At 38.3% G+C, this 22,640-nt stretch overlaps 3 protein-coding genes across 3 annotated transcripts; 2 read left to right on the top strand and 1 right to left on the bottom strand.

Annotated features, from left to right (window-relative positions):
- Positions 1–2,694: 2,694 nt before the first annotated feature.
- On the bottom strand, positions 2,695–3,721 carry fabp7a (fatty acid binding protein 7, brain, a). Its single transcript, XM_062439900.1, has 4 exons — positions 3,649–3,721; positions 3,317–3,489; positions 3,067–3,168; positions 2,695–2,745 (listed from the first exon to the last, which is right to left on the bottom strand). The coding sequence occupies exons 1-4, from the start codon at positions 3,719–3,721 to the stop codon at positions 2,695–2,697; spliced, it is 399 nt and encodes a 132-aa protein (XP_062295884.1).
- A 2,826-nt stretch (positions 3,722–6,547) lies between these two features.
- Positions 6,548–12,397, top strand: yju2 (YJU2 splicing factor homolog). Its single transcript, XM_062440323.1, has 8 exons — positions 6,548–6,672; positions 6,947–7,047; positions 8,532–8,676; positions 10,150–10,284; positions 10,370–10,551; positions 10,668–10,821; positions 11,572–11,743; positions 12,055–12,397. Exons 1-8 carry the CDS (start codon positions 6,649–6,651, stop codon positions 12,174–12,176), a joined length of 1,035 nt encoding a protein of 344 aa, XP_062296307.1. The 5' UTR covers positions 6,548–6,648; the 3' UTR covers positions 12,177–12,397.
- Positions 12,398–13,920: 1,523 nt separating this feature from the next.
- Positions 13,921–20,959, top strand: LOC134001142 (SH2 domain-containing adapter protein F-like). Its single transcript, XM_062440707.1, has 8 exons — positions 13,921–14,086; positions 15,657–15,906; positions 16,219–16,320; positions 16,499–16,661; positions 17,146–17,406; positions 17,530–17,704; positions 18,460–18,579; positions 19,736–20,959. Exons 2-8 carry the CDS (start codon positions 15,661–15,663, stop codon positions 19,920–19,922), a joined length of 1,254 nt encoding a protein of 417 aa, XP_062296691.1. The 5' UTR covers positions 13,921–14,086; positions 15,657–15,660; the 3' UTR covers positions 19,923–20,959.
- The last annotated feature ends 1,681 nt before the right edge of the window (positions 20,960–22,640 follow it).

Genomic DNA, 22,640 nt, shown 5'->3' with positions numbered 1-22,640 from the left:
TAGCTATAGTGACCAGTTACTTTTCAGATTACGATTTACAAACAAAACATGCATTTTTTAAATATGATGCACTTTTATAGAAACTATTAAACTACACAACAGTATATGAAGGAGTTTAGAGCTGCAAAGATTAGTCATAAAGGACACAAAAATAATCCCCAATTAATAATCAGTAAATCGTTTTGAGTATTTTTTTAAGGAAAGATGTCAACATTCTCTGGTTCCAGCTTCTTAGATGTTATTATTTTCTGTTTTTAATGGTCTTCTGGACTGTTGGCCGGGACATTTTAGTTTGCTTCTTGGTCTTTGGGAAACAGTTATCAACATTTTTCTCCATTCTCTAACATTTTATAGACCAAATAACTAATCAGTTAATCGATAATGAAAATAATCATCTGTTGCAGCCCTATCTACAGCCCAGTAATAATAATCCAATAATATAACATGCAATATTTTCTATGAATGCTTTTGCATTTTATACTTACATGTTGTCTAATGATGCAGGATATTTAATCAATTCGGAGCAATTTCATGTTGCAGAATTGCAACTTCTCCCATTACTGCATCTATGTTGTCATACAGTATGTCATCATCAGTTTCATCTAGAGCAGTGGTGTCAAACATGCGGCCCGTGGGCCAGAACCGGCCCGCCAAGGGGTCCAATCCGGCCCACTTTGCTTCCTGTCTTCTTTTCCTTCCTCTCATCCTTCTTTTCCTTCCTTCATTCCATCTGTCCTTCCGTCCTTCTTTCCTTCCTTCCTTCTTTCTTTTCCTTCCTTCCTTCTGTCCTTCTTCACTTCCTTCCTTCCTTCTTTCCTTCCGTCCTTCTTCCCTTTTTTCCCATCTTTCCTTCCTTCCTTCCTTCCTTCCTTCCTTCCTTCCTTCCTTCCTTCCTTCCTTCCTTCCTTCCTTCCTTCCTTCCTTCCTTCCTTCCATCTTTTTAATGATCCAGCCCACATGAGATCAAATTGTTCTATATGTGGCCCTTGAATGAAAATGAGTTTGACCCCCCTGATCTAGAGGATATTAGCTTATAATTGCAATGTTAAGATGGCCTCAAAAGTCTTCATCAGTAACAACAGAAACTGTTGAACTTACCAGGGAAGTGCAGGGAAACTTTCCTATCTGCCATATTATATGTTTGCAGGAGTGTCCCAAACCTCATTGAACTCAAACCTCATTCACACACGAGATATGTCTGTGTTTGTGTGAATGGGAGAATGTAAAACAATTGAACTGAGGAGGAGACATACATGGTCAGATCTTCTCACTGTGTCTCCTCATGAAGCCACAGAGAGGTTACTAAAGGTCAGCTTACTCCACTGACACAGATTCCACACAAAGAGGAAACACCTGCTGCTTTCCTGTAACCTCTGAGAACACAACGGCCGAACTAAACTATTATCTCTCACTGTTTCTCCAGCATGTTCCTCCACTCCCTTTGCTACCTTTTCAAAGTGACTCAATGCAAGTCTGTGTGCAGCTGTGACTACTGCGACATCATAAACTCAACTGAACCTGCCTTCAAACCATATACAGCCCAAATACTGATGCATGATTTTATGAGAAAAGATTTCATTTTTGGCAAACTATAACTGGAGCATAATGACAGATTCTGAAATTAATTCATTGGGCAACGGCCCAATGAGTTCCACTCCAATTACCACAGTTTCTTTGTATCACAGTCTATTCAGAGGTGGCCAAAAATTTGGCAGCCTGTGTGCTGGGATGAGAAGAATGGCCACTTGTAGTCACACCGTTCAGTAAGCACAAAGCAGCTCCCAGGGCAAGGCAGGGAGGTTTTTGCATGCATCTTTAAATGTACAAAGGATCTGATAAACTTAAAATGAGCATTATGAGCGTTAAAGTTGATTAATGGTGAAATTGTGACATTTGGTTTTACAAGATTACAAGGGTTTATTGAAATACTAATCATGGGATTTTGGATTTATGCAAACCACATCCACATCCTGCACAGTATCCTCTCTTATCGTTGTCTGACTGTCGAGCCGGTGACAGCATTCAATCACGGTTGGTCCACACCATCGAATGATGCCTTTACGTAATGACACCACAACTTAAACCAGATTATCCCGAGGTGAGTGACATCACCACACCTCCCCCCTCCCTCCAATCCCCTCCGGTTCCTAGTCGCCTCTGACCATCTGGGGGTTACTAGAGGACATTCACTCTCATGAATTCAATGGTCACACTGGCTGCTGCTGCTGCATGGCCAGCTCTGGCCTGTACCATCACCCTGCAGCTGTCACCTGGAACTGACCCATCAAAGGGACAGCTCTGTTCCCACAACTTAGGTTTGCATATTTGAATAGAAAAAGTAAGGCTGCATGAAAAAAATGGTACTAATGGTGCTCTGGTGACTTAAAGACCAACTGAAAAGTATGAAATGAATGATGTTAAGCAGCAGTTTATTTATCAAGCAGTTTATTTGTTCCCTTTTTCAGAAGTGATACACAGAATGAAACAGTTTAGGACCTTCACAGTCTACAACACAGTCTCTGAATTTTCTTACAAAAGATCTTACAAAAAGATTTCCCAAAATATGTATCTCGTGTTACAATGGCAAATGAATTGCAAATCACTGCATACAATATAAAGAACATTTTTAAAAAAGGAAAGAAAACTTCTTAAATTGACACTGGGATGATTTGCTCCTTTATCTGGATGGTAGAGTTAGGCTTTCTCATATGTGCGGACAGCCTGGACTCCCTCAAAGGACAAAGTCTGTAAGGCAAGAAGGAGGAAAACCAAAAAGAGAGCCAAAATTACATTATGACAATTACATTCAACTGTGATTTTTATGCAATGTGTAGAAATCATGCATCTGTTAAATGAGTTTTCTTTAATTCATTCAGGTTGCATGAGTTCAGTTTTTGCAGTATTGCAAAGGTGAGGAACCTCTCAACAACAAGGCAATTTACAGTGTATTATATAAACAAATGAGTCCATGAACTGATTCACAGACACAAAGACAGGCTCAAAGATTTCGCTTCACTTGTCATTCTAGGGGTTGATATCATACTCTATCAAGATGCTTAATCTCACCATCACCATCTTCCCATCCTTGATTTCTCTCACAAACTTGGTCTCCTTGCCACCCCACTTCTGTACATGCACAAGTTTGTCTCCTTCCATGGTGAAAGTAGACTGCAAGCAGAAGCATAATATTATTTAAAACAACCCAGATATATTTTAACCAACATCACATCTTACAGTGAAGAAAACACTTATTTATTATTATTACCACACACGCACAAGCTAAAGAACGGATCATGTAAAGAGTAACTCAGCTTACTTTGACCTTTCGGTCATCAGGTGTGGTCTCATCAAACTCCTCTCCCAGTTTGGAGGAGACCTCTGTGTTCCTGAAGGTGCTCAAGGTTTTCAACACCACTTTGTCCCCGTCTTGACTGATCACTACTGTTGGTTTGGTGACATTTCCCACTTGTCTTGTGGCAAAACCAACACCTATCCAAAAAAAAAAAAAAGAGGTAAAACTCCTGGATTATACTGGACACACATTCAGATATTAAAAACTATTAATTTGACACATTTTCTGTACTTAAGAGGGAGCATGATGTTGCTCACATTACATCTTAGAGGTAAAATACATTGAAAGTTGCTCACCAAGTGCCTTCATGTAATCATCAAAGTTCTGGCTGTCGATCAGCTTCCATGTGGCGCAGAAAGCCTCAACCATTTTTGCAGCTTTTATTGATCCAGTCGAATGTCAAACTGTCAGACTGCCTCTGCTGCCAGTGTAGTAAATCCTGCAGCATGCCTGTCTGTCAGATGAATACTGTAGAGGGGGCAGGGAATCAAACCACATCTGAAAGCTGATTGGATGTTCCAAAAGCTTGTAGACTATGATTGGCTACCGCATAATATACTAAAAATATAACCATGCATGAATGATAATGATAAAAATAATAATAATTGTTTACTACAAAGATAAATAATATTTTTTAAATGATTTGCACATATATCATTATTAAACCAAGGACGTAATTAATGTTCTTTTTGTGAGGCTGTACTCAATCTATTGAAATTATATTCTTGGTTTGCAACATTATCATGCTAATTTTACTAATATGCACTTAACACACAGTAAATAAATAAGGTTGAGATCGATAGCAATAGTATTTGCAGATATTGGTTCACAAGCTGAATTATTGGACAAATTCCAACTTTTGCCAGATGACGGCACTAGAGGGAAAAAAGAGATCACCAAAATTAGAATGCCCCACTTTTAGCCTTTAGATGATAGGCATCACTGCCATTATATGAGGATGGGGCAAGTCCCACCCACAAATGATTAGTTTTTAATAAGTAATTGTACTTGTATTCCAGTTTTGACAGATGCATCCTCCTCATTATTATCATTATAATAATAATTATTATTATTTCTTATTATTATTATTATAATAATAATTAAAACTGCAACCAGTGTCGAAGGGCCCTCGCACCCCCCAGTTTTCCCCCCAACTGTAACGCGCACGTTGGTGCGTGCGGCAGTGGCAGGGCTGTCAGAACTGGCATGTAGATGTCTTTGCTCCTGTGCCTTTAATTGAACAATGTGTGATGCGGTTAATGTCTCCACTAGATGGCAAACTAAGACCACAAATGAGTCTGGGTGACTTCTCAGCACAAAGGAATGTGGGTGAAGGGCCAAAAAATCATCAAGATTGAGCATTTTTGCCTGGATGACCGACTTCCTGTTGGACTTATGGTATGGGTCCAAGAGGCTTTTTTGTGCGTCTGGACATAATACAGAGGCGTTGTCGATTTCATTTTTCTATGTCAATGTGGAAAGCGGGGCTTAAACTTTGAAATCTTCCAGGGGGCGCTGTGGAGTCATCTTCTCACTTAAAAATCCCAAACTTTGTCAGTAGTCAATCTGTGTGACTGTTGAAGTATGTGTACAATTTGGTGAGTGTAGGAGTTTGGTAAAATGTAAAAAATGGATAAAGGCATTAGGGGGCGCTATTGAGCTGTTGTGCCACGCCCAGGGGCAATTATGGTCTCAAATGAAAGTGCTCCTGAGTGTGAACCTATGTGGGAAATTTGGTGATTCTGTGAAGATGGGAAAGTTATCTAAACTATGTGGGAAAAATGGAAAATTGACGCAGGAAATGCACAATAACTCACTTCCTGTTAGAGTGAACATTTTGAAGAAAATAATTTGGGGGTTTACCCATGAGTGCTATGAGTCCTGTAAATTTCACTAAGATCAGACAAAGTTTGTGGTCACATGACCTGCTGTTAGGGGGCGCTATGGAGACCCCTTGCCACACCCACCCCCAATGATGTTGAAATTGAAACGGCGTCACCAAGTGTGACATTTCACGCTCTGCATGTATAAACATCCGACAATGTATGGAGGAGTTATAAGGAGTTGTTTGTTTATACAAACAAACAACTGCCACGCCCACCTGGTATAACGTAGGTAAAATCTGTCGTAAAGTTTACATCATCAAGGTCTGAGGATGATACAGTTCGAATCTGAAGTCTCTGGAGTCAAAACTGTAGGAAGAGTTTTTTAAAGTACGAGGCCTGAAAATGGGGATAATGGCGGAAAAAATGCACCTGTGATCCAACATGGCCGACTTCCTTTTGGAGTTACGGTATGGGTCCAAGAGGCTTTTTTGTGCGTCTGGTCATGTTATATATGAATCCTAAATTTCACTCATGTACGTGTATGTAAAAGGCGCAGCTTCAACTTTTAATGTTCTAGGGGGAGCTGTAGAGTCATCTTGGCACTGAAAAGGTTGCGCTTATACCAAAAAAAATATATTCGTGAGTCTTGATGAGTGTGTCCAATTTGGTGAGTTTTAGAGTTTGTCAGTACATACTAAGTGGGAAAAGGCATTAGGGGGCGCTACTGAGCTGTTGGGGCAAAATGTTGGGCAAATGTGGTATCAGATGAAAGAGCTCATGATTTGAAACCTACATGGCAGGTTTCATGATTCTGTGAACATCATAAAGTCCTCAAAGCGGTGTTCGAAAAATAAAAATCGGTGCACGCCACGCCGCGTGGGCGACTTCCTGTTTGGTAAAAAAATTCCACAAAATTAATTTCCCCATGATCCGATGAGAGCTATGACATATTAAAATTTCATGCAGATCCGAGAACATTTTTGGTCACATGACCCGACGTGTGGGGGCGCTAACGAGTCCCCTTACCACGCTTGCGTCCAATCACATTGAATTATATACATTTTCACCAGATGTGACGTGTGTGCAGAATTTCATGAGTTTTCATGTATGTTCAGGCCGCCAAAAATGCAATTCATTTGGCGGCACTTGAATAATAATAATAAGAATCTTGGCAAAAGCAATAGGTCCCTCACTGACTGGTCAGTGCTCGGGCCCTAATTATTATTATTAGTAGTAGTAGTAGTAGTAGTAGTAGTAGTAGTAGTAGTAGTAGTGGTAGCAGCAGCAGCATATAATTAATGTTTTTCGTTTTTATTGGTAGTCAGTCGTTCCGCAGGGGGGCAGCAGCTCACTTTGAAGCACGGAAACTAAAAAACGTGACAACCGGAAGTTTACAGTGCAGACTTAGTAGCTAGCATTTTCTTCAGCAGGGTTAAAATCTTCCACGTTTAGTTTACACCAAAAGCAACAATGTCCGAAAGAAAAGTATTGAATGTAAGTATGTGAACAACGTCGTAGCCCTTCTAGGATAGTTTAACTTGTCAGCGGTGATGTATGAGCTAAATAAACCAGCCATGCTAACGTTAGCTGGTAGCCATAAGCTATATTAGTGAGGTTTTATTAACGATGATATAACTCATATAGACTTCTTAAACACATTATGTGTCAATAAATCGTGGTTTATTGGTCACGTTGTCATAGGTTACCGATAGTTTTGTCCTAAATTGAGACTTTTCATTAACTCACATATGCGTTTCATACTTTTCAGAAATACTACCCTCCGGATTTTGATCCTTCCAAAATCCCCAAACTTAAACTCCCCAAAGATCGACAGTATGTGGTCAGATTGATGGCTCCGTTCAACATGAGGTACGTCTGTCTCATACATCTGTGTCATTGAGTTTTTCTTTTTCAGCATCCACCTTTTCATCATGCTGGATTTAACTGATACAATTGCTTTCATTTTCGATTATTTCCTCAGTTAATCGATTAGTTGTTTGGCCCATAAAATGTCAGCAAATGGTGACTAAAGAAACCAGAAAATATTCATATTTGAGAAGCTGGTATCATTTGGGAATTTCATTTTTAAAAATGACTAAATATAATTAATACAAATAACAAATAATTATTGGGATAGTTTGTGATGTATTTAATGGTTGGCAAATAATCGATTAATTGACTAAATGTTGCAGCTCTAGCAGTAGTTCTGTGCAAATGCCATACATTTTCTCTGAGTAGCACACTTGAGTTGTTTCATGGTCCAAAGAAGAGGTGATGGGGGACTGGTTTTGTGATATATAATCTTCTTTTTCTTCTTTGCTCAGAAGAAATAACATTCTGTAGAGGTGATGTGTCCACATTTGAGAGAGCAGGTGTTGCTTTTAACAAGAGAAGACAACATTCTCAAATATTACATGTTTGTCTAAACACAAGGTTGTATCACAAGATAAAAATACAGACACAATTACAGTGTAAATTAGAAACTGTCTGATCACATAGTAAATGGAGTATTGAGGAGTCTGACAGGTTTCATACTCAGTCCAACATATATACATTTTGATTTGTAGCCAAAATTGTTGAGATTCGACAGCCGTGTCAAGCACTTGATTATAGTTACATTTGTAATAATGTAGTAGTGTCCTGTTTTAACTGTTATGACATTTTACACCATGTTCACAATGTATGAGGTGTATCAATAATTTTCAGAGAGTAAAGCGAAACTTTTTTTTTCATTGTGTGATTGCTGAACTAACAATATACACATGTTGGAGCTTGACGATTTGATTTAAGATGAATGATGATAATTATGTGTATCATGTACCATCATGCTAAAACTACCCCAGCTGTCTTTCATATTATAAAAAAATGTCAAAGCTGTAAGTGTTATTTAAAACGTTTGTTGAAAAGCTGATCATACTGATGTTCTTCTCAGAGTCACATTAGCTCAAACCCAACACTGCCGTCATACAGTAGATTCAATCCTACCTGCAGGCAACATTAATCTTGGTAGAATCATAATATAGTTCAATCTTTTAGCAGCGCAGCACAATTGCTTTCAACAATCACACACAATTTTTTCAAACATTGCAAAATACGTAAAATAGTTTTCTTCATCATGTGGTTGGTTGTGCTTCCATACACCACTGAGATGGAGGATATTCTTTATATGAATGCATTTTAAACTGAAGGATGTAAATGCTGTTTTTCAACTTGTCAGAGACTGTAAAGCTCCTGTTGAGCCATCTCCTGGTGGATCAAGATAACACTACAATGCCTGTGTATTTGTGACCTCTCAGTGAGTACTGGAATTAATCCTGTGGCTTCGGTGTCATTTCCTTTCTGCTTGCTTGCAGGTGTAAAACATGTGGCGAGTACATCTATAAGGGGAAGAAGTTCAATGCGCGTAAGGAGACTGTTCAGAATGAACTGTACATGGGGCTGCCCATCTTCCGTTTCTACATCAAATGCACCCGGTGTCTCGCTGAGATTACGTTTAAGGTGCGTGTTTAATGCTCTGCTTTTCTTAATGTGCATCCAGCTGCCGCTTCAAGACTGCATTAAAGTCTCTGTAAATAATTGTTGGAGTGCTTTAAATAAATGTTGTAAATCATTTAAGATCAGTGGCTCAGATCTGTTTACAAAATTCAATGCAAATTTAATTCATTGTAAATTTGTTCTTCTTTTCTTTTTCTTTTTTTTTTATCCTGACCACATGAACTGCACTATAATTCCCAATGAGTACACTGTGCCTGTGCAAGCAGCAATAACATCTCTTGAAACTCTAATTTTATAGTGAAATTAATTATTACCTTTATTTTACCTCGAAATACCATTGAGGAGGAATCCTCATTTACAATGGTGTCGAGAAACATTAACAGCAACACAACACACAAAACAATATTAGGTAAAAGAAAAGAAAAGAAAGAAAGAAAATAAATAAATTAAAATAATATAAAATAAAACATGAATATTAATAAAATAAGTAAAATAGGACAAAGTTAAATAGAGCACTGTGTCAAAAATGGATATTGAGCAACCATTCATGTCAACATTATTTGACTGATTCAGATTTTTAATTGTAATGAATTGTTATTGTATAGTTATACTAGGTGAATGTGCTGGTATTTATATGTAGATTTGTTTGTATAATTGTTAGTGTGATACATTTCAGATGATTGTAATGGTGTTACATGTAAATTAATGTTTTTAGTGTCTAGTGATTGTTCTGTGTGTACCTGCTGTGGGATATTTGATTGATCATTATCAACATGGTATTAATCAAGACATAAACATTTACTACAGATACTTCATATTAATACAGTAAAAATGTAAAAAAAAATATATATATATAAATAATACTTACCCAGAAAGCAAGATGGGAAGCTGGGTCACTATGACCTGGCACTGAACACACAGGGAAACCTTATCAGGACTGAAAATAATATAGGTATGATACAGGTATGTGCTGTTTCTACTGCCTCATGGAAAAGCTGACTGCTGAAGGGTGTGAAACACTATTAGTTTAAGAGGAACAGCAAAATAACCGTATTAATTGAAAATGACCGACTAGGGATGAAAACTAATGGTGGGGAATTTGGGGACTTTTGAAAATAGGCGTAACTGTTCTCTACAAAGGAGAAGTTGATTTATATTAAAAAGCAGTCTGATTTGAAGTTTAGTGTCTGCTCTAAGGATCGACCCTGGTTTACATGTGTGTTTGCCTATGATATAGTAAACTAAACTCTGCTAGTTTCATTGACCTCTGAGAATCTGAACAACTTCACCGCCCATCTGAAGATTTTTCTGCAACACCGTTCAGGGACTGCTGATGGAAATGAACTTATAGTTAAATCTGACAAATTCTCTCACCTCCTTTGAGGAGTAATATTTTTTTGTGTGCTCAAATCTAGTTCAACGAAGACTAATAATAGTAAGTGTAATTTCAGAAAGATCTTCATGTTGTGATTACAGACCGACCCAGAGAACACAGACTACTCCATGGAGCACGGCGCGACACGAAACTTCCAAGCAGAGAAACTTATTGAAGAAGAGGAGAAAAGAATCCAGCAGGAGAGGGAAGAGGAGGAATTGAACAACCCAATGAAGGTCAGTGTGTAAATCAACTTCATCTATCGAGTCGTATCCAGGCATTGGGAACAAGGAGTTGATGGTTTCCTTACTCATCTACCAGGTGTTGGAGAACCGCACGCGTGATTCCAAGATGGAGATGGAGGTTATGGAAAACCTCCAGGAGCTGAAGGAGCTGAACCAGAGGCAGGCTCAGGTGGATTTCGAGGGAATGATCGACAAGTACAGAGAGCTGGAGAGGAGGGAGAAGGAAAAGGAGAAAGAAGAGGATGAGAGAGAAACAAAGTGAGTGTGATCTGTGCCTACGTGAATAAATACGTTTCATTTGTCATGTATAATCAAGGCTAACTCATCCTGTAGTCATTAAAAACTGAAAACTGAGTGTGTCACTTGTCTCACAGAGAGATGTTGGACCGTGTCCTCGTGAAAAGACTCAGAGACAGTGATTCTGAGAGTGAGGAGGAGAGCAGCAGCAGCAGCAACATGCAGCCACCCAGCTCCAGCACAGACAAACCAACAGACATCCTCACCACTGACAAACCCTCAGAGGCACAGGTATGAAGTGTGTGTCCTTCATCAAATGCTGTGCAACTTATTAGGGTTTGTCATGGATTATTTTACCTCACTTAAGTGCCTGATTGTTGGTTTCCTATTTCCTACATTTCAGAAAAACATACAGACTCTCCCCGGGTGCTCAACAAGTGTAGAAATGTTTTCATCAAATTCAACAACTTTAAAATGTTCAATTCAGTGAGATAGTTTATTTTTACTGCATGAAAAAGGCAAAAATCTTGCAGGATGAGTAATAAGAAATGTAAATTGTTTGTCTACAAGTTCCATTTTTTTCATATAGACCAAGACTTTCATGAGAAACAGTACGTGAAGCGTTAGTAGAAATATATTTATAATACAGGAATATATTTTCAAAGTGTAAAAGGTGTTGACAAGTATTAAAAAATTACATATAGTAATTTGAAGATACCTTGTGCTGTTAATGAGGATGAAGTAAATACTAAATATGACCAAGGATCTACATCCCTGTTAGAAGCTCTGTGAAGCTACAAGTAAACACAGTGGTGCTGTGAAGTTTTACGAGCTAATTGCACTAGATGAAAAGTCAGGGCTCACAAGTCATAACAGGTCAGCAGGGAACCAAGAATGTCTGTAGTACATTTTATGTCAATCCATCCAATAGTAGACTTTCAGCCTGGATGATTCTAGCTTGGGTAAAAAAAGATGAAACGGAACTTGTAGAACATGGTGTGAGGTGGGTAAAGTAGATTGTCTCTTACTGTGTTTTCACAGGGAGCCTCAGTAGGAGGAGTTAAAAGGGCCAAGGTGGAGAGCTGGGAGAAGAGTGTGGGGAAGCTGGGCGGCGGCGGGGCGCTGGGATCCCTGGTCGTACGAAAGAAACCAGCAGCGGCTGTAAACAAGCCCAGTTCAGCGGCTGCCACTGCTGCTGTCCCCTCACAAAAAGGTAACACAGTGGTGTCTAATTGAGGGCTTGTTTATCATCTCTAGTTTTAAATATCTTACACTTGACAGTAACTTTTTATTCTCCTGTTTCATCTGTCTTACCCTATTTTAGCTTAATTTTATTTGCAATTTAACACTTTTAATCTTATTTAAATGTCTATTAATTTTGCCATGTGTTGCTTTTATATAATGTCTTTGCCTCGCTTTATTTTTGGGACACACAACTAACTGAATCTGATTGCTCACATTATTAATCAAATGTCAGCATATGATTCAGAATACTACAAAGTCATCCTGTTTCTTGTTTAACAGATTCAAACGCATTAACTGCCGGCTCCACTAACGCCTCAAAGCCCGTTACCACACAAAATGGGTCGTCATCTCTCAGCCTGCTGGGGATGTACTCAGACAGCGACAGCAACGACAGCGAATGAGGGGAAGATGCTTGGGATGGATTTTTACTTGAGTGACTGACACACAATTGTATGAATGAGCAGAAAGGAACATATGATGCATTCTTACAAACCTGTACAGAAATAAATGATGACAAATTGACAGGATGGTGGACAGTCGTTAGTTTTCTCTGCTGTCCATATATCCAGTGAATCAACAATGTCCTTCAATGTATATTTTAGTGTTCATTAAAATCTGTTTTGCTTTAAGTCTTTGTCCTGAAATGCTTTCATACCATACACATCTCTTTTTTGTGTGTAAAAGTGGCATCCAAATACTTGGTTGTCATAGTTAAGTGTTGCCCAATGTGTATCGGTTGTTAAAAGATGGAAGAATTTATGAAAATGAGAAAAACAAGAACATGATTATAATTACAAAATTATTTTGGGTGCTTTAAACAATGGAATGAGCTTATAAAAACAGTATAGTACAATGTAAGTATATGTCACTGAGTTAATGTTAATTTTATGTAATTCAGCATTTCATGTGTTTAAAAATGGGAGCATTATATTAGAGGTGGGAGATATACACATTCTGGTCCTGGTTGACAAAACAATCTCAAGATCCACTTGCTGAGTTGTGCTGAGGCTTTCAAGCATGTTGCACAGTCTATCAGCTGTTGTCATGGAGCTGTAGATGTCCAAACTTAGCATTATCACTTGAGTGTAACTCACCTTGTCTTTTCCTGATATGAGAAGTTGCCTCAGTCAACTGAGGCTGCAACCATCAATTATTTTCATTATTGATTCATCTATAGATTATTATCTCAATTTTTGTATTAGTTGTTTGGTTTATAAAATGAAAGACAGTCTAGAGAAGGGGTGGAGCTAGGGGGTGGCTTTTGGGGCTACAGCCCCAAATATTTTGTCAAAAGGCCTGAATCTATTTAAAAAAGAAAAATCACTTCAGTTTGTCATTTGTGACTTTGAGATTAAGAGTGAAACTTCTGAAGACATGTTACTGAGTGAAATGTAGTTAATTAATTTAATATATTTTGTTTTCCTTTTTATTTATTGCCTTGTTGTTATTTATTTATTTTTATGTGTATTATTTTTGGAAAATTGTTAATAAGGACCAAAATAAATAGTAGCAGTAGCTTTATTGTCATTACATTGAGGGTCAGACAACAACGTAACGAAATTTAGATCACACTCCCTGAGGCATAAAAACATTTAAGACAATTAAAAACAATTTAAGACATCAATAAAACATTAATAATCTATAAGGGCAATAAAGTGCATCACTACTATTACTAATGTTTGCAGTAGTCATACGATGCAGCAAAATTAAATTCTGTGCATGTGAACCATCCAAAATAATCCCCTGGTTTAGAGGAACCTGGACTATATTGAATAAAATAATGAAAGCAGTAATCTGTGTCATCTCTTTCAGGTTTAGATTAGCCATACAAGAGTAATACTGATACTTACACAGCAGAAGTCGCTATTTCAACTATTAAATGCTTTGAAGCACTAACAATTTTCCAATACAATCATTCCATATTGATTCAGTGCTGCAGAAAGCTTTAATTTCCTCATTTCTACCGTATTCCTGTTATATTTTTATTATTTTGTGTTGAGTTTATGGGAGAAAACTCTTTCATGTGCTTGCATACTTGGCTAATAAACAGATTCAGATTTGTATCTATCTATTTATCTATTTATTTTAAGGTCGGCCCACTAAAAATATGTGACTCTTCCCCTTTAATCCAGTGAGTGTTGTGTCTGCTCCGGCTAACATTAGCTGCTTGTCTGTCTATGAAGCAGCCGGGGTGGATTTCACTGACAATAATGATTTCTTTTTAGATCCGACAACGTTATAACGAAACGCTTGGATGGTAACCAGAAAGATATCAAAGTGTAACGGGGAACCGTCAATGCAAAGAAAGAGGGTGAGCCTTTAAAAAAATAAAATGTAACTGAGACGCTTCGAGGTTAGCAGCAGGTCTCCAGCTAACTGGGCTAACTTAGCTTTGGCGTATTGACTGGGAAACTTTGTTAAATAAGTGATATTATTATCAGCAAGATTGGTCCAATGTTTAGCTTGGTGCTGGTGTTTTGTGAGCAAATGCAAATATTTAAGTAACTGTCATGAATAAGTGATTGAAATGCTTAAAATGATTGCTAACAAGCAGTTGTGATTAGAGACTGCTTTGATTTAGGAAGCTAGCTGGTGAGAATAAACATAACACTATTTTCTTTATCTCTGATGAAAATCAGTACAAGCAGATGTGTTCTGTTAATTTGACCTGCTGATTATTTTTTTCTAATATCAATAACTTTCTTTTGCAGTTCACAGTCACATGTTGTTGTTTTTTTGGGGGGGGGCTTTAACAACTCCAACAAGTTAATATTAACTAAAGTAAACATAAACCTCATACTAGTTAATGGCTTCTTTTTTCTGTTTACAGCTGGAACAATTAGTCGATCATAATAGTAATTTTCCAAGTAAAACTACCTTAGATTTCCCTTGCTCCAGCTTCACATTTGTGAGGCTTTGTTGGTTTTCTTTGTCTCATGTGATGGTGGACTGGACATTTTCTTGTGTTGAATTACAAGCAAAATGTAGGCTTACGAAATTACTATATAACTACATTCCAACATTATATAACTTAGAGGAAAAAGTCTTTTTTGCAGTCCTACTGGAATAATAAGTGTCCTTTCTCAAGACTACTTAAGTGATATTGTTTTAATTTATCTTTGTGATCTGTCCAGGACTTCATCCAGATTAGACTATAGGTGTCTTTGTTTATTTGGCATGTAGGTATGTAAATATCAAAAATGGCCATCACAAGTTATCAGAGTAAACAACAAGTGTTAAAATTAGAGATTGATATCATTGACCGATATTGACCTATCACAGATATATCGGTATCAGTGAATATGGTGTCCGATATGTTTTTTTAAAAATTATTATTATTGTTTAAAGTTACATAGGCAGCACTTTATGTATATTTGACCCTTGTTCTTAATTCAAGTTTAATATATAAATGTTTATTTTTGTTCTTTGTGTGTGTGTGTGTGTGTGTGTGTGTGTGTGTGTGTGTGTGTGTGTGTGTGTGTGTGTGTGTTTTATTCGTAGCTGATTATAATTATTGTATAAAATGACATCAGTGATCAGTAATCACCACTGGGCCCTTTAATAAAGTTTATTCTTAAACTGTTAAATGCCCAGTCTTCATTACATATCTTCGTCACGAGTGTTTGGTAACCACTCTTAAGGGATCATTGCAAAATATATTGATACCAGATTTTTATTTTATTTATTTATATTTATTTGCTCCCATATGTCTGTATCGGCCCCTAAAATCCTAGTTAAATTTGCTTTCTCTGTCTGATCAAGTGCTATAAAACCTGATGTATTCAATATACGGTGAAACAGAAAATTTAGGCTGATTTTTAGGTTTGAAAATGAATTAACAGGTAAAATACTGACTACTCAATGTGTCATCTTGTTCCCAGATCCATGGCAAAGTGGCTGAAGGACTACCTAAACTTTGGCAACAGGCGTGACCCTCCACAGCCCCCGAGGCCAGATTACAGCGAGAGTGAAATCTTGAGGGCCTACAGAGCTCAGAAAGACCTGGATTTCGAGGACCCGTACCAGAGCTCTGATAAGGAGCTCCAGAATGGTGGTTTCAGCTCCTGTAGTGCAACAGTGAGCCTCCCCTCATTCCCTGCATTTGGTTCAGGGCTGCCTAATGGTGTGGAGGTATGACATGCATGTTTTTGCAGTCATGTATACATAAATCATAGACAGATTGATACTTTTTTTTTAACCCTCGTAATCTTTGTTTAATTTAGGCTTATTATAGATTTACTATAAGCTACTGTTTACTATAGTCTACTGTTGAATGCCAGGTATCCTGTCTCCGTTGATAAATCAACTGTTGGATAATATAGACGTTTTTTCCTCCGAGATCTTTCTTTTATTCCTCCCTGTGAACACGTGATGGGTGATACACATAGAAGTCATGTTTGAATTATTACTGAATACCTTTTCTCTCCATATCTGATTGTCCAGGTAAAAGTGGTTTCCCCCAAACACAGACTAATTAAAGTGGATTCTCAGGAGTTTGGTCGCTGTAAAGTCCCCTTGAGTCCTGTGACTATCCAAGAGGAACCTGTAAGAACTGTTTCATATTTGTGTTTCTTCATTTTCCTTGATGTATTTCCCCTTACCCTCATATTCAGTCTTATTCATTCAATCTCTTATATGCTTAAATATACTCAAACAGATTCCAGTTCTTCCCTCCAGTCCATCACATTGTCCAATGCCTGTTGTTTTGTCTCTCCCTCTCAAGGTGGTTCCGTCTGCCCCAGCAGCGTCAGACGCCGATACAGATTACTCTGACCCATTTGATGCCCGTCCAGACCCAAGGCCCCGACCAAACTGGGAGCCCAAATCTGCACCAACAGACTGTTGCAGCTACATGGAGCCATTTGAGGCTCAGCGGATAATTTCAGGTTTATTATTAGATCTTTATGTCTCACTAGTCCGTCAGCCATTAATTAAAAGGTGTTGTTTATATAGAGTGTGAAACAGTGACACAATGTGCACTGGATTTCTCTCATCAGTTGCAGTTTCTGTGCCATCTAAATATCACCTCTCAGCTATGTTTCTTTCTTTTTTTTAATCTTGAAAATCCAACAATGTCAAAGCGATAATCCTGAATGAGTGAGAGAATATGACATCACATTAATCTTCTCAGTAAAATATCAATTTTGAGGTAACTGTACTCGGTATTTGGGTTACTGCAAGAACAAATATCAGACATGGATATTTTGCTTTTCATTACCCCAGTGCACCAGATTGAAATTTTCTTGTACCATTTTTTTTAGTTATAAGCAAAGTTTTTGAACAGTCACACTCACACTCGATTGCTCTCATGCACTCTATTAATTGTATTTTTTGCAGAAATGAATTCACTCTGCATATTTTCCTCTCTAGAAATGCAGCACAGAGTGATTGCAAACAGGTCTGGGAGTGGAGATGGTCCCCAATTATATGATAACCCGTACGAAGAGAGGACTCGTCACCACCACCATCGAGCTGCTCCAACGGCACAACAGCAACCCCAGAGGGTGGAGGGTGGACTTCTCCTGTTGGACAGCAGGGAGAGCAGACTGCCTCAGGATGATGAAAGGCCAGCTGATGAATATGACCAGCCCTGGGAGTGGAAGAAAGACAACATCTCTAAAGCTCTAGCAGGTAAATTGGTGTTTCTGGTAAATGTATTTCTGTAACAAATGTGTTGTGGGCTCGTTTTTAAAAAAAAAACGAGCCCACAACACATTTGTTACTAATCTGACGTTCCTCTCTTTATTTCTGTAGTTCAGTTTGAAGGGGCAGAAAGGGAGCGTTCACGAGCTCAGACAGAACAAACTAGGCTCGCCAAGACGGGCACCACATCTACCACAGCAGACTCGACCACACTCCGCCTCGTTGGTGACACACCTCCTCTGCTGGGGGAGCGAGTGGATCCATTTCTGCCACTAGAGAGCCAAGTGTAAGTGGACATCTGCTATCTTATTACAGTGTTTCCCCATTTCCATTGGGTAGCAGTGATCATCTGTGTCCTACGCTAGTTTCAGTTTCACATCGCTGACTTGATAATCTCCTTAATCAGATTTTGTTCCTTATAAATACAATAAATCCCAGAAATCTAAAGTTTGATTATGTCTTATTTTATTATCCCAGTCAGCTGATTAGACTTAGGATCTGAGGCCAGCTGCCCTTGACAGCTTGGCTTTGCAAAGTTAAGCCACTTTGACTTGTTTGGCATGTTCGATCTGGAAAATAGAATCGTGCCCATTAATGTATTAAATTAACAATTAATCTAATTTATTTTTCATTTATTTTTCTATGTTGAGTTGCAACAATGTGAGCAGCCTGCCTTGTAGGGGAAAAAAAGGGGGAGTAAAGAACTAACTCTGGCGCTAGAGTCAATGAGTCACACAATATCAACATTTAGTTAATTAATTTCTAAGTTTGTCTGTTTTTTAAAGCAAAAATGCCAAAAATATCCAGAGTGATTCATCATGATCTTCTAGAAAGAAGAAAGTATAAGAAAGAAAACATAACATCTTTAGATTTTGGACTGTTGGTTGGACAAAACAAACTATTTTCAAGACATAGCCTAAGGCTCTGGGAAACTGTGATTGACTATTTAACAATTATTTGATATCCTACAGATCAAACCATTAACTGATTAGTCAGGGAAATATGAGAAAAGCCTTAGTCATGTTTGCTGGTCACCCGCAGATGGTACCATGGATCCCTGAGCCGTTCGGAGGCAGAGAGTCTACTGACTCTGTGCAAGGAGAGCTCCTATCTGGTGAGGAACAGCCAGTCCTGCCGGAACGACTACTCTCTGTCACTCAGGTAAACATGGCTCACTTCCTTGTGACATTCACCGCACATACTGGGCCAATACTGACATCTGGTAGCAGTACTGGATTACCTTAAGTTGAAACTTCACAGCAGTCTCTTAAAGGGGAATTTTACCCCAGTGTGCCGCACTGCACTGCGCTGTTTCCAAAATGATCTGATCCAGTTTTTGTCTCATTTGGGTATTGTCGTGATCTGTGGGGGGTGAGAGAAACTTCTCACATACGAGCCCAGAGGCAACTTTTAATTGTTCATGATTTTTCTTCCCACCCAGCTACCTTTTCTGTGTCCCTCTTTCCTTTCCCCACCCCCACCCCGTCAGCTCTGCGTGTGTTTTCAGCCTTTATGAATAATCAACATGAAAGCAGCTGTTTATTTTAGAGAGACTATCTGCATGCTGCCAGTTGTATCTAACTTCTAACTTCACATCTGTACTCTTTTGAACCAGTGAGGGGTGAATTGAGTCATTTGATTGGATTGTGCTCAACTCAAAGCCCTCATGTGTAGCCAACAAAAATCAATTAAATAATCTTGCATTGCAGGACTAGACCTACAGTTTGGATGGGTATAAGGGCCATGTATTAGATTATATTAGAAATGAACTTGTTTGTTTTTTTCAACCTGTGACCATGTGAATTGGGTGTGAATGTCGGCTTGTCCATTTCAGAAAATCACAGAAGTTGTTTGGTACAGCTCTTAAAATCTGACATTAAAAGGGTTGATAAAGGAGCGGGTAGAGGTTTCAAAAGCTATTCAACCATCCAACAAGCAGCTTTGACCAAGTATACTGCCAGTTACTGTTGAAACTCTCTAGATTTTCTCCACTTTCTAGTTCCTATTACAGTGCATCCTTTTTGGCAATGCACTGACTTTCGTCATTTTCTCACATCTGTTCCTAGAAACAGTACTATAGGAACCTTAATTCAAAAACCTTGACATGTTTTCTTTCCAGATGTTGTTACTTCAACACTGCCATATCGCAAGATACCAAGATATCTGTGATTTGTTGTGAATGTTTGATCTGAAACAGCTTTAGGATTTCAGTCCAAGTGTAGTTCTGTAAACATCACAATTAACGCTCCAGTTTTATTGAATCAGATGAGCAGACAATAATCTCCGCTTCACCCTTTTCTTTCTGTCCCTCTCTCAGGAGTTGCAAGGGCTTCATGCATATGAAGTTCACTCAGTTTGCAGACGGGCGCTACGTGCTCGGAGAGAACAGCCCTCCCTTCTCCACCATCCCTGAGGTCATCCACTACTACACCACGCACAAGCTGCCAATCAGAGGAGCTGAGCACATGTCCCTACTGTATCCCGTCATAGTGCAAACCCTTTGACACTGACACACACACACAAACACACACAAACACACACACACACACACACACACACACACACACACACACATACACACATACACTCTTTCTTCTGGTGCTACTGAATACAATATATACTCAACATTTACCCCTTTACATGCCTTTCCACTGCCATTCTACCTTCACCGCTCACATGAGATCGGACTGTTTGGTGCCATCTTTTCCTTTTTCCTGTTTACCATAACCCCAGTTACTACACTGGCAGCTAAATAAGACAGTTCAGTGCCTCATGAACCAATGCCTGTGAACTGCTTTTTGCCGCTGACATCCCTGTTTTTTAATATCATACTTTGAGGTCGAAGATAAAAACAGAAACTTAAGTCTTGAGGTGTCTTGAGAGAGTATTGCATGGAGATAGGCTCTTGTACTGCTGTGCAGAGATGGACTGTGCTATCAGCTCATTGAAAGGAAAATACAGGTGTTTTTCTTTTAAGCTTGTGCCAATCATCTAGATTGACTATTTCAGCCAAGGCAACTTTTTTTTTTTGTCCATGTGAATTTTATGTTTTAAAATGACAAAAAAACATCAAACAAACAAAACAATGGAGGTGGAGAGTTAAAATAGATGTAGACAATAGAAGACGCAGTAGAAAATGTGCTGTAACCAACAAACAACACTGTTATTATTCCTTCAAGTGTTAGTTACCAATACCAATCACACACTACATTTATTTTAAACCACAGCTGTATAGCAGCCCTGGGTTTCTCTGTGTTTGAGAGGCCTGTGAATGTTTTATGATGCTGTAGTTGCGCGCCCTGCAGTGCTGTGCTAGATTCATTAGGTTATGTGTGAACACAGCGACAAGACGGATATGACTTGTTAAATTCACACGATAACAGACTCCGGCAATACTAGTTTGTAGAATAAAGACTACAGTATTATATTGAAAGCTTGTGGCTTTGTGATCATGACTATTAAAAAAAAAAAAGCTTTGGTAGATTTACTGTGCTGTTTTATAAGATTTAAAATGTGTTAAAAAATAAAGGTGTTGTCTGTTTTTAAATTGTCTGTTTTCATCTGTGAACTAAACGCTAAGGCTCATGTAAGGGTTGTCACCTAAGCTGCTTCTTATTATCTCAAATATATATCTGTTTTTAAAGTCCTTACATTGGCTGCCTGTCAATTCCTGTATTGATTTAAGAATTATTTCACTTATTTTTAAAGCTCTTCGTGGTCTTGCACCAGCTTTTTGTCCGACATGCTCAAGGAACCAATACAGTCCCTCTTGTCCTGTGGCACGAGTCATTTACGTGTTTCACAGTGCATGACAAATCTATTTAAATACATTTAACCTTTTGTCCAGTGTTTGGGTCAAATCTGACTGATTTACAACTTTCATTCATCATAAATATCGTGTTTTTCATCTGATTGCCTCAAGGCCTTATGATTTCCTTCACACTTTGAATTTGAACATATGAAATTGCTGATCACCAGATGAAGTGGTTAGGTGGTGTAGAAATGCAGGACAGACCCCGCCAATTATTCATCATTCCAAGTTTGCTCCCTCATTTTAAAACATAAAAGAAAATCAATGTTCCTCCAGTTCTATAGACTCTTCATCATCTGTTAAATGATTGAGAAATACCTGCGAGCAGCAGGAAGGCAGAGTTGGCCCTCTCACTTGCTCTTTACTATCTTCGTCACCTGATACCCTAGCAACCAGCGTGTGTGTGTGTGTGTGTGTGTGTGTGTGTGTGTGTGTGTGTGTGTGTGTGTGTGTGTGTGTGTGTGTGTGTGTGTGTGTGTGTGTGTGTGTGTGTGTGTGTGTGTGTGTGTGTGTGTGTGTGTGTGTGTGTGTGTGTGTGTGTGTGTGTGTGTGTGTGTGTGTGTGTGTGTGTCACCAGGGAGACAAGGGACTGCAGGTGCGGAACAGGTAAACACTGGCTTTTTTGAAATGTTAAAACCATTGAGAAACCTTTTTTTTTTTAATCGTGTTTTTTTGTTTAAGTGTTAAGTAAAAACACTAACTACTCCATTTACATTACTTAAATTCCTGCATGAAACATCTTACTTAAGTAGAAGTACATAAATATTAGCAGCAAAATGAATCTAAAGTATTAAAGTAGCCTAATTTTGACTAATAGATATTATTACAGCCTGTGTAACGTCATTATATTATTAATACTGAACCATCAGTGTGTAATCAATCAGCATGTTACTGTTGTAGCTGCTGGAGGTGGTGCTAGGTTCAGCTACTTTATATACAGTTAGCTAGTTTAGTCCAGTGTTTCGCAACCTAGGGGTTAGGCCCCTCCAAAGGGTCACCAGATAAATATTGAGGGGTCGTGAAATGATTAATGGGAGAGGAAAGAAATAAACCCAAACACAAATCAATTTTCATAATCAAAATTATGAAAACCTTATGTACTTATCGTTGATTTGAACATTTAGTGAGATGAAACCATGTCCAAAGTTTAGAAGGGGAAAAAAATCACTATTTGAAGAGCTGTCACAAGCAAAAAGGTTGGAAATCACTGGTTTCATCTTAAACAATGTGTTGTATTTTAGAAGCTTAATGTAGCGTACATCCAAACCGATTTAAATATGAACCAAAGTTTATGTGAGTAGATAAGGTACTCTTGAAAAGTGGTATTGCCAATAGAGCATAAATTAGAACATAGATTTACAAAAGCCAAACATGACATCTTCAAATTTTGTCTTTTTTCTTGTTTTTGTTA

Source organism: Scomber scombrus, chromosome 19 (genome assembly GCF_963691925.1).
Source record: "Scomber scombrus chromosome 19, fScoSco1.1, whole genome shotgun sequence".
Classification (NCBI taxonomy): domain Eukaryota; kingdom Metazoa; phylum Chordata; class Actinopteri; order Scombriformes; family Scombridae; genus Scomber; species Scomber scombrus.
Note: the sequence above shows the minus strand (reverse complement) of the source record. Positions and strands in the feature narration are given on the sequence as shown.

Excerpts from the sequence above, each read along its gene's own strand:
- fabp7a (XM_062439900.1), bottom strand. The coding sequence starts at position 3,721 with ATGGTTGAGGCTTTCTGCGCCACATGGAAGCTGATCGACAGCCAGAAC. Across the intron at positions 3,490-3,648 it reads TGATTACATGAAGGCACTTG|GTGTTGGTTTTGCCACAAGA; the intron begins GTGAGCAACTTT and ends TTTTTTGGATAG. Across the intron at positions 3,169-3,316 it reads CTGATGACCGAAAGGTCAAA|TCTACTTTCACCATGGAAGG; the intron begins GTAAGCTGAGTT and ends TTCTGCTTGCAG.
- LOC134001142 (XM_062440707.1), top strand. The coding sequence starts at position 15,661 with ATGGCAAAGTGGCTGAAGGACTACCTAAACTTTGGCAACAGGCGTGAC. Across the intron at positions 15,907-16,218 it reads GGCTGCCTAATGGTGTGGAG|GTAAAAGTGGTTTCCCCCAA; the intron begins GTATGACATGCA and ends CTGATTGTCCAG. Across the intron at positions 16,321-16,498 it reads TGACTATCCAAGAGGAACCT|GTGGTTCCGTCTGCCCCAGC; the intron begins GTAAGAACTGTT and ends CTCCCTCTCAAG.
- yju2 (XM_062440323.1), top strand. The coding sequence starts at position 6,649 with ATGTCCGAAAGAAAAGTATTGAAT. Across the intron at positions 8,677-10,149 it reads TCGCTGAGATTACGTTTAAG|ACCGACCCAGAGAACACAGA; the intron begins GTGCGTGTTTAA and ends TTGTGATTACAG. Across the intron at positions 10,552-10,667 it reads GAGGATGAGAGAGAAACAAA|AGAGATGTTGGACCGTGTCC; the intron begins GTGAGTGTGATC and ends CTTGTCTCACAG.